The 12,373-nt window shown below is 36.6% G+C and overlaps 1 protein-coding gene across 6 annotated transcripts in view; it reads left to right on the top strand.

The window, feature by feature from the left end:
• Positions 1-12,373, top strand: part of LOC141575456 (ankyrin repeat domain-containing protein 26-like) — a 50,092-nt gene that overhangs the window by 24,887 nt on the left and 12,832 nt on the right. For 5 of the 6 annotated variants that reach the window (XM_074354657.1, XM_074354658.1, XM_074354656.1 and 2 more), the window contains 7 exons: positions 1,008-1,041; positions 1,322-1,463; positions 3,618-3,828; positions 5,001-5,184; positions 6,033-6,170; positions 7,608-8,120; positions 9,571-9,723. In XM_074354657.1, the coding sequence (XP_074210758.1) occupies positions 1,008-1,041; positions 1,322-1,463; positions 3,618-3,828; positions 5,001-5,184; positions 6,033-6,170; positions 7,608-8,120; positions 9,571-9,723 (1,375 nt within the window). The remainder of the gene's footprint in view (positions 1-1,007; positions 1,042-1,321; positions 1,464-3,617; positions 3,829-5,000; positions 5,185-6,032; positions 6,171-7,607; positions 8,121-9,570; positions 9,724-12,373) is intronic. The other variant, XM_074354659.1, reaches the window with a different exon arrangement.

Raw genomic sequence — 12,373 nt, 5'->3', positions numbered from 1 at the left:
CACATATGAGTGATCTCATATGGTTTTTTTCTTTCTCTTTCTGGCTTACTTCACTTAGAATGACATTCTCCAGGAGCATCCATGTTGCTGCAAATGGCGTTATGTTGTTGGTTTTTATGGCTGAATAGTATTCCATTGTATAAATACACCTACCACCTCTTCTTTATCGAGTCATCTGTTGATGGACATTTAGGCTGTTTCCATGTCTTGGCTATTGTAAATAGTGCTGCTATGAACATTGGGGTGCAGGTGTCATTTTGAAGTAGGGTTCCTTCTGGACATATGCCCCAGAAATTATTACTTATAATTATACCTAGACATAGAATAATAATAGAGATTCATTTACTACATTAGTTAAAAATGCTTAAAAGTAAATATTACTTTCTTAGCATACTGTGAAATGCAAGTATTGAAGCCCGATTGCCTGGGTTGGAATTCTGGGCAGACATAGGGGCTTCGACAAATGACTTAGCCTTTCTGTGCCTCATTTTCTTCCTGGGTAAAGTACCTGATGTATTACCTACCTCCCAGGATTGTTGTGAGGATTAAAATGTCTTTAAGACACGTAAAGTGCTGATAATAATGCACAGCAGTTGCACACTAAGTCCTCAAAAAAGCTGATGTCATGGTTATTAGAAAACGGTTTCTTTCGTATAAGGACTTAAGTAATACTTTCCAAATAGGTTTTATTGCCATGAAAGCCAGTTTTTATTGAAAAAGACAACAACAAGAAAATCCTGGTATATTTTTTCCTATCAAATAACACAAGTAATTTTATGTTCTTCCTTTTCCTTTCCTTGTCTGCTTGATTTAAATTTAATACTTTGTTAATAATATAATTGATATGCTTTCTTTGTCCTTTATTGTTACTGTTTCCATTTTTTGTTTAATCCCTTTTATTGAAAATTATCAATGCAAAGGTTTTATATAAAAAATAGATTTACATACTTCTTGTATTTTCAATATTTAGTATTTGGCTTAAAGGAATTGCTTTTTTCTTTTTTCAGGTCTTCAAAGAAAATGTCTACTAAAAAGGGCAAGGTATAGTAAAATATTAATCAAAAATATTTTCCTGTAGTAAAAAAAAATTTATAAAAGATAGAGTGGAAAAACAGAAAATCCTCCTTTGTTGTAGAGACATTTACTTAAAAATAATTTAGAAACATTATTGATAAAGTTAGCCTTCTGACGAAAATCAGTTGTTTGGAGAATTGTCTGTGTTTTTGCTCTCATAAAAAGATGGATATTTATCACCTCTGTACACTGAGCGTATTTTACAACTATGTTGGAGACACTGTGAAATAGCATTATTTATTTGTAGGTCACAGAGCAGGTGAATTCTGTGGATGACCTCGATGACTTAACTCTGGCACCGGAAACAGCTTCTGAGGATCACAAGTCGCTTTCCCCTAATTGTAAGAGTACCCTGAGGCTAATCGAACAACTTGGCCCGGAGAGTAAATGTAGGTCCCCCATATGACTACACAGCCTTTTTAAGTATCTCGTGGTAACCTTTGCACACCTAGTACTGCCCCAGGGAGCACAGCTCCGTTACAGTCCGCTGCGTCTCAGAAACCTGCTTTGTGTCAAAGCAGAAGCAGACGTGTTGTGCGCTGCCAGCCGGGGGCTGTGACCGTTCCCACTCCCTGTGCTTTCTGTTGACTCTGCTGCTCCTACGCCTTCACCCAAGGTCAGGGTATCACTGCTTCCCTCCTAGAACGCTGAAATCACCTCAGGATTTTCTTCTCCGCCGTTCCACCTCCTGGAACCTTGGTCTACGCCGCCAGCATGATTACTAGATAGTTTTTAAAATTCAGGTCTTTGTTAACCTCCTTGCCTAAAATCCAGCTCCTGCTTCTCGTAGCTCCATGGTTAAAGGCCACAGTCCTCTGGCTTCATCTTGTTTCCTTTTATTACCCTTCTTTCCACATGAATTTTAGAATCATCTTGTCAATGTGAAAAAAAAAAAAGTCTGCTAGTGTCCTGGAAATGAGATGTAGATCATGTTGAATCTGTAGATTAATTTGGGGAGAATTGACTTCTTAACAAAATGGAATTTTTAACCCTGAACAAAGTTCATTTCTCCATTTATATAGGTCTTCCTTGATTTTCTCAGTAATATTTTAAGAGTTTTTAGTGTCTGGGTCTTTCCATCTTTTATGTTTACCTGTATTTCTTATTTTTCAGTGCAGCTGTAAATAGTGTATTTTTACTTATTTGTTTGTTTCAAAATACTATATTTTAAATTTTAGTTTCTGATGATAGAAATATAGCTGATTTCTGTATACTGACTCTGTGCCCTCCAACCTGGCTGAACACATTTATTAGTTCTAGTAGCCTTTTTATGGATTCTCTCAGATTTTCTACGTAACCAAAGGTGGTCAAGATTTTTCTTCTTTAAACTACTGTCTTACTAAAGAGAGTTCACATTTAAGACTTGCAGCCAATAAATACATTCTCTGTCACAGCTAATCAGCTCTGTCAGTGTTGCAACAAGAGTAGCCATAGACAATACACAAGTTAATGGACGTGGCTGTATTTCAGTAAAACTTTACCAAAGCAAGCAACCCAGCCCACAGGTTGGAGTTAGCTGACTCGCATCATGTAATCGTATTCCCCGCTGATTAGCAGACACATTTACCTCTTCATTTCCCATCTAGATGTCTTTTGGTCCTTTATTTTGCCTGATTGCACTGACTCCAGTACAATGCTGAATAGAAGGAGTAAGAGAAGCCAGTCCTGTCCGGTTCCTCACCTTCTGGGAAAAGCGTTCCGTTTTTCACCATTGTGTATGGTGTCAGCTGTAGGGTTAGCACGGATCTTTGTCATAGTGAAGACGTTCCCTTGGTTCCTAGTTTGCTGGAAGTTTTTATCAGGAATAGATGCTGAGGTTTGGCAAGTGCCTCTTTTTATCCACTGACATGATCATATGGTTTCTTTTTTAGTTTGTTAATATGATGAATAACATTGATTTTTACGTGTTAAAACAGCCCTGCGTTCTTGGGATACACCGCACTTGGTCGTGATGAATTTTCCTGTATTGTTGGATTTAATTTGCTAATGTTTTGTTTAGAATTTTTACCTCCATTTTCATGATATTAGTTTTCTTTCTTGTAATACCTTTGTCTGGTTTTGGATTCAGGGTAATGTTAGTTTTATAGAATGAGGACATAGTTCTTCCTCTTCGTTTTTCGAGGAGACTTTGTGTGGAATTGGTATTAAATTTTCCTTAAATATATGGTAGAATTCACCAGTGTAACCATTGGGACTGGAATTTTCTTTGTCGTAAGGTCTTTAAATAGGACTTTTGTTTTGGTTTTTAAGATATAGGGCTTTTTAGCTTATTTGTTCTTTCTTAATTGAGCTTTTGTAATTTCTCTCTTTCAAGGAATTTTACCCACTTCATCTGAATTGTCAAATTTATTTGCATAATGTTCATAATATTATTTTGTCATTCTTTTAATATCTGCAGAGCTTAGAAGAATGTCTTCCATGTTATAGATGCTCAATATCCATTTGTTCAATATATGGATGAATGAATGTGAAAATGCACAGTCCTTTATACACAAAAATTATTCATATATTTTGTTTCTATGTTTGTTTTCTTCCTAATGCAGATTCTGATAGGTTATTGAAAATTGAGGATCCAGTTCATTCATTCAGATCAATAGAACTGAAAGAATCTGACTGTGCACTACTTACAGGAAAAATTAAAGAAATGGAAAATAAGGTGAACTGGCTACAAGCAGAGCTGTTGAAAACAAGAGAAGCAAAATCACAGTTAAAACTTCAAAATGTGGAGTGGGAACGACATCTCTGCAGCATGAGGTACTGAATTTCTTGGTTTTAAAGAAATATTTGAACTCTATGTTTACTTTAATACTGTAGGTATGTAGGAAAAGTCTTAAAATTGCTAACTTACCTTTTGGGATTTTACAGGGGAGAAAATTTCATTAATATTGTGGAATATGAGACTCTTGGAAATAACAGCTATATATATATATACACACACACTCATTCTATATTTCTTTAAAAAAATCTTTGGTCCTTATCTCTCAATTGTCCTCCAGAAAGTTTATATTACTTTACATTCCCACTTGCAGAATTATGAAATGACCATTTTTCTCAAGGCAGAAACTTTAAAAAAATTTATGCAGTTTGACTCTTAACATATGAATGGATGGACTAAAAAGTAAAGTGGAAAGTGATTACTGGTTACTTTATTCAGCATCTCTCTCATACAGAGATAAGACCAGTTCAAAGGTGTATGCTGAAAGCACGGGTTACTCTTTATTTCTTAATTACTTAATAGGGATCCTGCCTTGTACCAAAAGGGATTTAAAAATGATTTACTAAAATAAATAATATTCAACAAGGTAAGTTCAAAGTGCTGCAAAAGAAGAAACATAAAGTGTAGGGCATCAGGGAGTAGACTCCCCAGCCTCGCCTTGGATTATGCTAATTAGTGGGTCAGTGTTCTTGAAAAGACATCTGCGGATGTTACCTTCCCCTGGAGATCATGTAGGAGTCCCTGTAATATCACATGAAGTTGAAATTTTATTTCTCATGAAATTATAAACCTGTTTCTAAATAGCAACTTCTCTTTTAATTAATGACTAAATTCTCTGTCCTAATGAAGGAGTAATTTATGACTATGTGGGGGGGAAAGGGTAATTTTCAATTCAAACCTTACTGAATAATTGCAAATTTTCTTTCCTACACTATTGACCAGAGTTACTCTTGACTGAAACTCAGTAGCATTATGTCTTTTCATTGCTACTTTTCAAATATATATATATATATATACACATATATATAGTCTATCTTTATGAAGAGATTGAAGTGAGGAATTTAAAATGTGAGACTTAAAAATGAAAAAAAAAATTGAGAACATAGAAATTCCATTGGGGTAATAAATCAGCTTGTGAAGAACCAGATCATAAAATGAACTTTTTATTTTCTAACAAAATAAATTTTAAGGTAAGCATATTTCACTGCAGATTAACATTAGAACAAGAAACAAAGAAGAAGAAAAATGCTTATATATTATATGAAAACACTAAGGATGACTTAAAAAGAAAAGAGAAAGAATGCAATGAGCAAGTTTCCGCGAACCAAGAACTTGAAAGCACTGCCCGGGCACTAGAATGCAAACGGAAGAGCATAAGGAATAAACCAAACCAGGTAAATTAGTCTTAGGTGAAAATTGCGTATCTCTAACACTGTTTCATCAATATTATTTATAATATTCTTTTGAATTTATCTGTATTTTCATTTAAAACAAATAAAAGTTATCTCATCCTAAACATGAACTATGACATTTAGAGCTTAACTTACTAATTTCTTGATGTTCTTGGCATCTAATAGATGCTCTGTGTCTTTTCTGAATGAAGGAATGGAAGTTAAATTGAGCTTAATCATTAACATAAGGATTGACGGTTTTGGTCCATTCAACAGAGTAACAAGTCTATTTCAAATCCATGTGTTAATTCTGGCTTTTTGAAGTTAAAATCCAGGCTGAATTGCCTTGAGACTGTGATGGAATTGGTTAAATGCCTTATAAAGAAATTTTCTTTCACTGGGATTTCAAAATTTGTAGATACCGACAGGCATATGAAGAATAGATAAACAAGATTTTACTGTATAACACAGGGAAATATATACAAGATCTTGTGGTAGCTCACAACAAAAAAAAAAGTCACAATGAATATATATATGTTCATGTACAACTGAAAAATTGTGCTCTCCACTGGAATTTGACACATTGTAAAATGTCTATAACTCAATTTAAAAAGTGTTAAAAAAATTTTACTTTCATGATACTGCATCCTTTGTGTTTTTGCTCTGTGATAAATTTAGCTGTTGTATATATTAGAATTTGAGTTATTTATGTGCAGTAAATATCCCTGTGCTTAAAAAGGCTACTTCTTTTTAACAGTTTAAAAAAATTTTTGTTTAAGATTCCCCTCCTAAGCTTTTTTTGACTTTTTTTCATGGTATAAAACCCCAAACCTAATGAAATATGTCTCCAGGTTTTAGAAGAGCAAAATGATGCTCAGAGACAACTTTCTCGAGAGCAGAATGCCAGAGTAATACAAGATGAAATCCTGGCCCATCATCTTTCCCAACAAAAGGAGGCAGAAAAGACTAACAAGAAAATGAATGCTGAGGTATTTTCTTTAGTCATCTTCAAACACGTGTGTGTATGAATTTGTATACTTACATAGTTTAAAAACCAATACTATAGGTATAGAAAGTATAGAGGGTTTTAAAAGCCTATATATGTAAATATATTTTCTGGGGGTTTCATTTCTGGTTCATTGGATAAAGCAATATTTTGAATTCAAATCCATTTGCCTGCAACAGTGACATAGTGACATTCACAATGGCCTCATCCGAGGAGAGGCTGTTCATATTTCCTATAGGAATTGATGAACTTTCCATGATCTCAAAACTGTTGCTACTAACAGCAGGCATTCTAGTTTCTGGCAGTGATCTCACTCCTTTGATAGATGAATGGAGAGGTTACTTTATCATTTCCACTGATGGTAAGGAGGAAAAAGTATAGTCAGTTCAGAAACCATAGTCTGGGTGTTGTTCTCCTACGTGTGATAAAAAGTAATGCTCTGCTCCATGTGGTATGCAATTTCAGTACAAGGAGCTTTTGAATATAGTGACATACCATAATCTATACTTAGTGATAATTTATTGATCAGTATTTTATTTTTAATAAAACAGTTCACTGTATTTCCCTGCTACTTCACATCCATTACTGTTATAAACACCATGAAGAAGACATAAAAATTATTGCAGAAGCAAATAGTCTCCTGATTTTCTAAGAAGAGCTCTGTAAATTTGAGCTTCTTTACCTTTAGTGTATTCACCATTAGGGAAGTAGAAGGCTTCTCTTGTGTTTATATATTTGTCCTAGAGAAGTAGTGTTGGTTTGGTGTAAGAGAGAGTCAGAAGACCTGGGGGAAACCCTGCAGCTTGCTTGTGTTTTTAACCCTTTATTCCAGAATTGTCACAGCTAACTGAGTTAACTGATGTTTGTAGACGTGCTTAGTACAGTGCTTAGATTTATCACTTATCCGTAGATGTAATTCTTATAACTTGCTCTAAAAATGTTAGAAAGGGAGAATATTTATGGAGCATTCTCAGGAAAATTTTTTTTAGGAAGTTTAACCTGTCCAAATATATACAGAGCTAAGGCTCTTCCTTTGGGGGTAGCTGTAAAGGTTAGATGTCAGATATAATTTTTAAGTGTAGTCAGATTTATTCATTGTTTATTTTAAGCCTTTTGGGTTTGTTGTATTTCAGAGAAAGAAAGGCCTTCCCAGTTCTGAGCTTCTTAAACATCCTTTTGTGGTTTCTTTTTTACTTTCATGGATTCACTGTCTTTAATTAAATTTTTAAACTTTTGGGGATTTCTGCTTGTTTAAAGTTTGAGATTTGTATCCACCTTAAGTTCTTCCAGTTGGATACCCAGATATTGCAAACTTTTTGTTGTATAAACTTAGAGATTAGTCTTTCACTTCAAAGGAAATTATGATATGTCAGTTTATTGAGTACAGTTCAGAGTAAGAGATAAGGGGTTTCACTTACAGGACACAAAGGATTTTGAGCTGTCTGACCCAGAAGATAACAGCGAGGTGCTTCCTCAGCAACTTCCTGAAGCTGAACGTCAATTCCGTGGCCAAGAAATTGAGCTCCATCCCAGGAGAGATGCTCTTAGACCAACGACGTTGGTATTTGAATGTGTGCATAGAGACCGAGGCCAAGCCCAGCGTTCAAACAAGGAAACTGAATCCTTGTCTCAGAGCAAACAAGGGGAAGGCAACAGATACATTGGAAAGCAGGCGTTCTTGGAGGAGAGAGTATGTGAACTAGAAAGCGAAAACGTGTTGCTTCGACAGCAACTGGAAGCTGCTCAAAGTGGGGCCAAAAGTAAAAAGACAATACTTAATATCCCAGCGCCGTTTCTGGATCACCTGGGAAAACTTGAAGCCATGAGCAGACGAGTTCTGATGCTGGAGGAAGGAAACAAGGAGTTAATCGATGAATCCAGATGTTTAAAGGACAGACTGTATCAGTATGTAACGGACAGAGCAGAAATGGAAGTAAGTACCCAGAAAGGGAACTGATTTTCAGACTTCCTCAAAGAAAGTTCAAAGTAGTATCCGATGAAAGCTGAGTGTTGAAACTAGTTGAATATAAAAAATGTGTGGGCTGTAAATATGTACATTGTAAAGCAGCCTAAAAGCATGCCTTGTATCCAGCAAACAAAAGTTAGGCCTGAGAGGTGCTTTACTTTGAGTAAAGATGCCGTGTCACCTGAAATTCTAAGAGATTAAGCTGTTAGTTGTTGACAGATACAGGCAGGTTTTAGTAATTTCCTCTTATACTGCTGAAATCATTTTAATCTTCCTGTCACCACATTTTAGTGTCGTGATGAAGCAGATAAATGAAATGCTCAGACCTAAAATGAGTATTTTGAAATTAAGATTCAGTTGGGTGAACAAAAAAAGTAAAAGAAAATAAAAGAAAAGATTCAATTGTGTGGATTACCTTGACAGTCAAATCCAGATTTCCCAGATGAACTGATGTGTAAACACTGTATCTTGCAGTACTTTTCGTTCAGTAGCTTTTCATATATTTTTAGTTGATATAATTTTATTTGTATACATGTCAACTGGAATTAAATTGAAATATTTCCATCTCAAATTATGTATTGTTATGACCTCGCCACTCCTTAAAGGCATCTGCTTTTCATTCAGTCATAATTTGAGACAAATATAAATTTTAGCAAAACTGTTTGAATTAGTCTCCCCTGTTCTATTTATAATTTACTTTGAACATTTTTTTAAATAATCTGCTCACAATTCTCAGTTCAAGGCTCAGTTACTGTCATTTGGATGTAAGTTTGTCCAGTACAGAGGAACTGGAGCGCTCTGTGATGTACGAGTTTGGCATTGGGGTCCCATTTTCAGACTGAGGAGGAGCAGCTAAGAGTCCTGAGTGGCAGGAAGGGAGTGAGTGGGAGGGGTGGGGGGAGCTGTAGGAACTGCAGTCCAGGAGGCAGGGGAGGCCAGGTTGTCGCGGGTGCCCAGAGGCCATTGGAATAACCTCATTTTTATTGTGAGATAGGAGTCTGTTGGAAGGATTTAAACACCAGATTGAACATGTGAAGGACTCTGAACTTAGCCTCTAATGAGAAAGAGGGAGAGTGTTCCACAGTGTGGAACTTACCACCACTCATCCCACCCACACGCCCATTTCTGTTTGAGACTTCAGTGGGGGTAAAGCTTGGCCACTTCCTGGGAGGGGCAGGGAATGGCTGGTGGGGCTGCATCCATTGTCTAAGTTAACTTACTATCAGTAAGGCAGGAGGGTCATGCCTTCTGTGTCTTTAATGAAATTTAGTAAACAGGAATGTGTGCCTGTGAGGAAAAGGAGGTGAATTGATGTCTGTGGGGATAGTTCTCAAAGTCCATATGTTGGAGTTATATATTATTAATGTAACTTAATGATAAGGTGACTTAAAAATCAGTAACAGAGTTCTCTCTTTAGGCCTGTATGAGACAGCTTCAGCAAGAGCTGACTGACACCCGAAAGAAAGTGTCCATGTTGGAAGCTTCCCTGGAGGTGACAGCACATCATCACACTAACTCAGAAAATGAGACACAGGACTCAGAGAGGAGGTCACATCAAGCTGCGAACCCAGTACGTGTGAAATCTAGCACGTCAGCCGTGAGTGCAGCGCAGAGCATTGCAGGACACTAGCTTCTCAGGGACAGCTTTCTTTTGTATCTTCATTATAATTACACTTTTATTATCTTTATAATGCACTTGTTTCTTAAACTTTGACTTTCATTCTGCCATTTCTTTATATATTTTTTCTTATAATATTTACCCTTAGAGAAGTTGAAAATTACACACCTTTCCTCACAGAAGTTAACTTTTTTTTCCTACTAAACAGTATTTTTTAGTGATCTCTCACCACAATGAGGCAAGCTAGATAAAATCAGAGGATAATCTTTCATGGCATGTTCCAGAAAATTGTCATAACGCATCTTCATTTTTGTGAATGGATATAGAATCTGTGTGTATTTACTCCATGGATTTCAGAATACCTTGTGCAGAAAGGTCATTATACTAACCAGTTGAAGTTAGACATTGCCTTCATTTTCTCTTCGTTTTAGACATGTTGTCAAAGCATGGAGGAGTTCAGATCATGAATGTACACCCAAAATAGACAATTAAGAAAATTGTCTAGATCCTGCCTTTGGATTTTTTTTAACTTTATTGAGATATAATTCACATATTATAGGGGGGATTGCATAACTCAAGTGGTAGAGTGCATGCTTAGTGTACACAAGGTCCTGAGTTCGATCCCCTGTACCTCCTCTAAAAATAAAGAAGTAAAACCTGATTACTTTCCTGCACCAAAAAAAAAAAAAATCATGTATCATATAAGTCACCTATTTAGGATGCATAGTTAGTATCTCCTAGTATATCCAGAGATGTGCAGCTGTCACCACAGTCAATTTTAGAACATTCCCATCACCCTAAAAAGAAAGCCTGCATCCCTTGGCCATCACCCCCAGCCCGCCATCCCCCTCAGCCCCCGGCAGCCACCAGGCTGACTTCTGTCTCTATAGATGTGCCTGTTCTGGGTGTTTCCCATGGATGGAATCACATGCTGTGTGGTCCTTCATGATTAGCTTTTTTCATTTGACAAAACGTCTTCAAGGTTCATCCATGTTACAGCGCTTGTCAGTATTTCCATTTCTGTTTATTGTCAAACATTACTCGGTTGTGGGGCTAAACCGTTTATCTATTTATCAGTTGATGGACCTTTGGGTTGCCTCTGCTTTTTGCCTATTGTTAATAATGCTGCTGTGAACATTTCTGTCCAAGTTTTGATGAAAACATGTTTTCATTTCTTTGAGGAATAGACTTAAGAATGGAAATGCTGTCATATGGGTCATACGGTAACTGTGTTTAACCTTTTGAGGAACTGCCATACTGTTTCCCAGGGTGGCTGCACCATTTAACATTTTTATCCACAGTGTGTAATTCTCCCAGTTTCTATGCATCCCTGTCAACACTGGTGATTAGCTCTCCTGGTGGGTGTGAACTGGCATCTCATTGTGTTTTGATTTGCATTTTTCTGGTGACAGAGAATGTTGGGGATCTTTCCATGCGCTTATCCATTTGTGTATCTTCTTTGAAGGCCTGTCCAGGTTTTTGCTCATTTTAAAATTGGATTGTCTTTTTATGATTGAATTGTAAGAGTTCTTTTTGTATCCTGGGTGCAAATCTTTGATCAGATGTAGGATTTTCGAGTATTTCCTCCTATTCAGGAGATTGCCTTTTTACCTTCTTGATGGTGTCTTTTGAAGACTAGAAGTTTTTAATACTGATGAAGTTCAGTTAATCTATTTCTGTCTTTTACTGTCCTACCTAAGAAACAAGTGCCAGATCCAGTCATGAAGACACACACCTGTGTTTTCTTCTAAGAATTTTGTAGTTTTAGCTCTTTCATTTTGAGTTAATTTTGTATGTATTGTATGAGGTAGAGGTCAAATTTTGTTCTTTGGCTTGTGGATATCCAGTTGTCCCAGTACCATTTGTTAAAGAGACTATTATTGTCTCATTCAGTTATTTGACACTCGTATTGAAAATCAAATGACTGTAAATGTGAGAGTTTCTTTTAGATTCTCAGTGGTGATGCCTTGATCTATGTCTGTCCTATGCCGGTACCAAGTCAGATGTTACGAGAACTCTTTCCGAGTCATCTTGCATAGTACCAGTTGTTTTACATAATAACAAAAAGTCAGTGTCATGGGGTATCTGTAACTACTTCTGTGGAGATCTGCTGCTTCCTGAAGGGGCCTGTGGCCAGCTTATGCCTTGCTGACTCTGACATGACTCTGTGACAGAAAGTAGGCTTGCAAAGATAAAGTCCATCCCTCGCCCCATTCAGACCTTTAGTTTCTCACCCTTGCCTCCCACTTCACTCCACTTTCCATCAAATCATGGTCACGGCATCTGCTGACTCAGTCTGCAATATACTTCATTATGTTGCACTCATTATAATTCATAGACTCATCCATAGGTTTCACTATCTAGAGGCAAAAGATTAAGCCTGGAAAAGATTAATTCAACTTTCCTCTTTGGAAGCCTCTCTAATCCATCATCTTGCGGTTCACGATCAAGTCCTCTTTTGGCTTGGTTCTTGTGTGTAACACTGGTGCCGATCTTGTTCTTGGTGTAGATCCTGCACTCTCAGCTCCCTGTGTCTACCTCCTTTTACTTAAAAAGAGAGATGCCTAGCTGTAATCTATAGCTGAATGCATAATTAATGAAA

The sequence above is a fragment of the Camelus bactrianus genome, chromosome 28 (genome assembly GCF_048773025.1).
Source record: "Camelus bactrianus isolate YW-2024 breed Bactrian camel chromosome 28, ASM4877302v1, whole genome shotgun sequence".
Taxonomy (NCBI): Eukaryota; Metazoa; Chordata; class Mammalia; order Artiodactyla; family Camelidae; genus Camelus; species Camelus bactrianus.
Note: the sequence above shows the minus strand (reverse complement) of the source record. Positions and strands in the feature narration are given on the sequence as shown.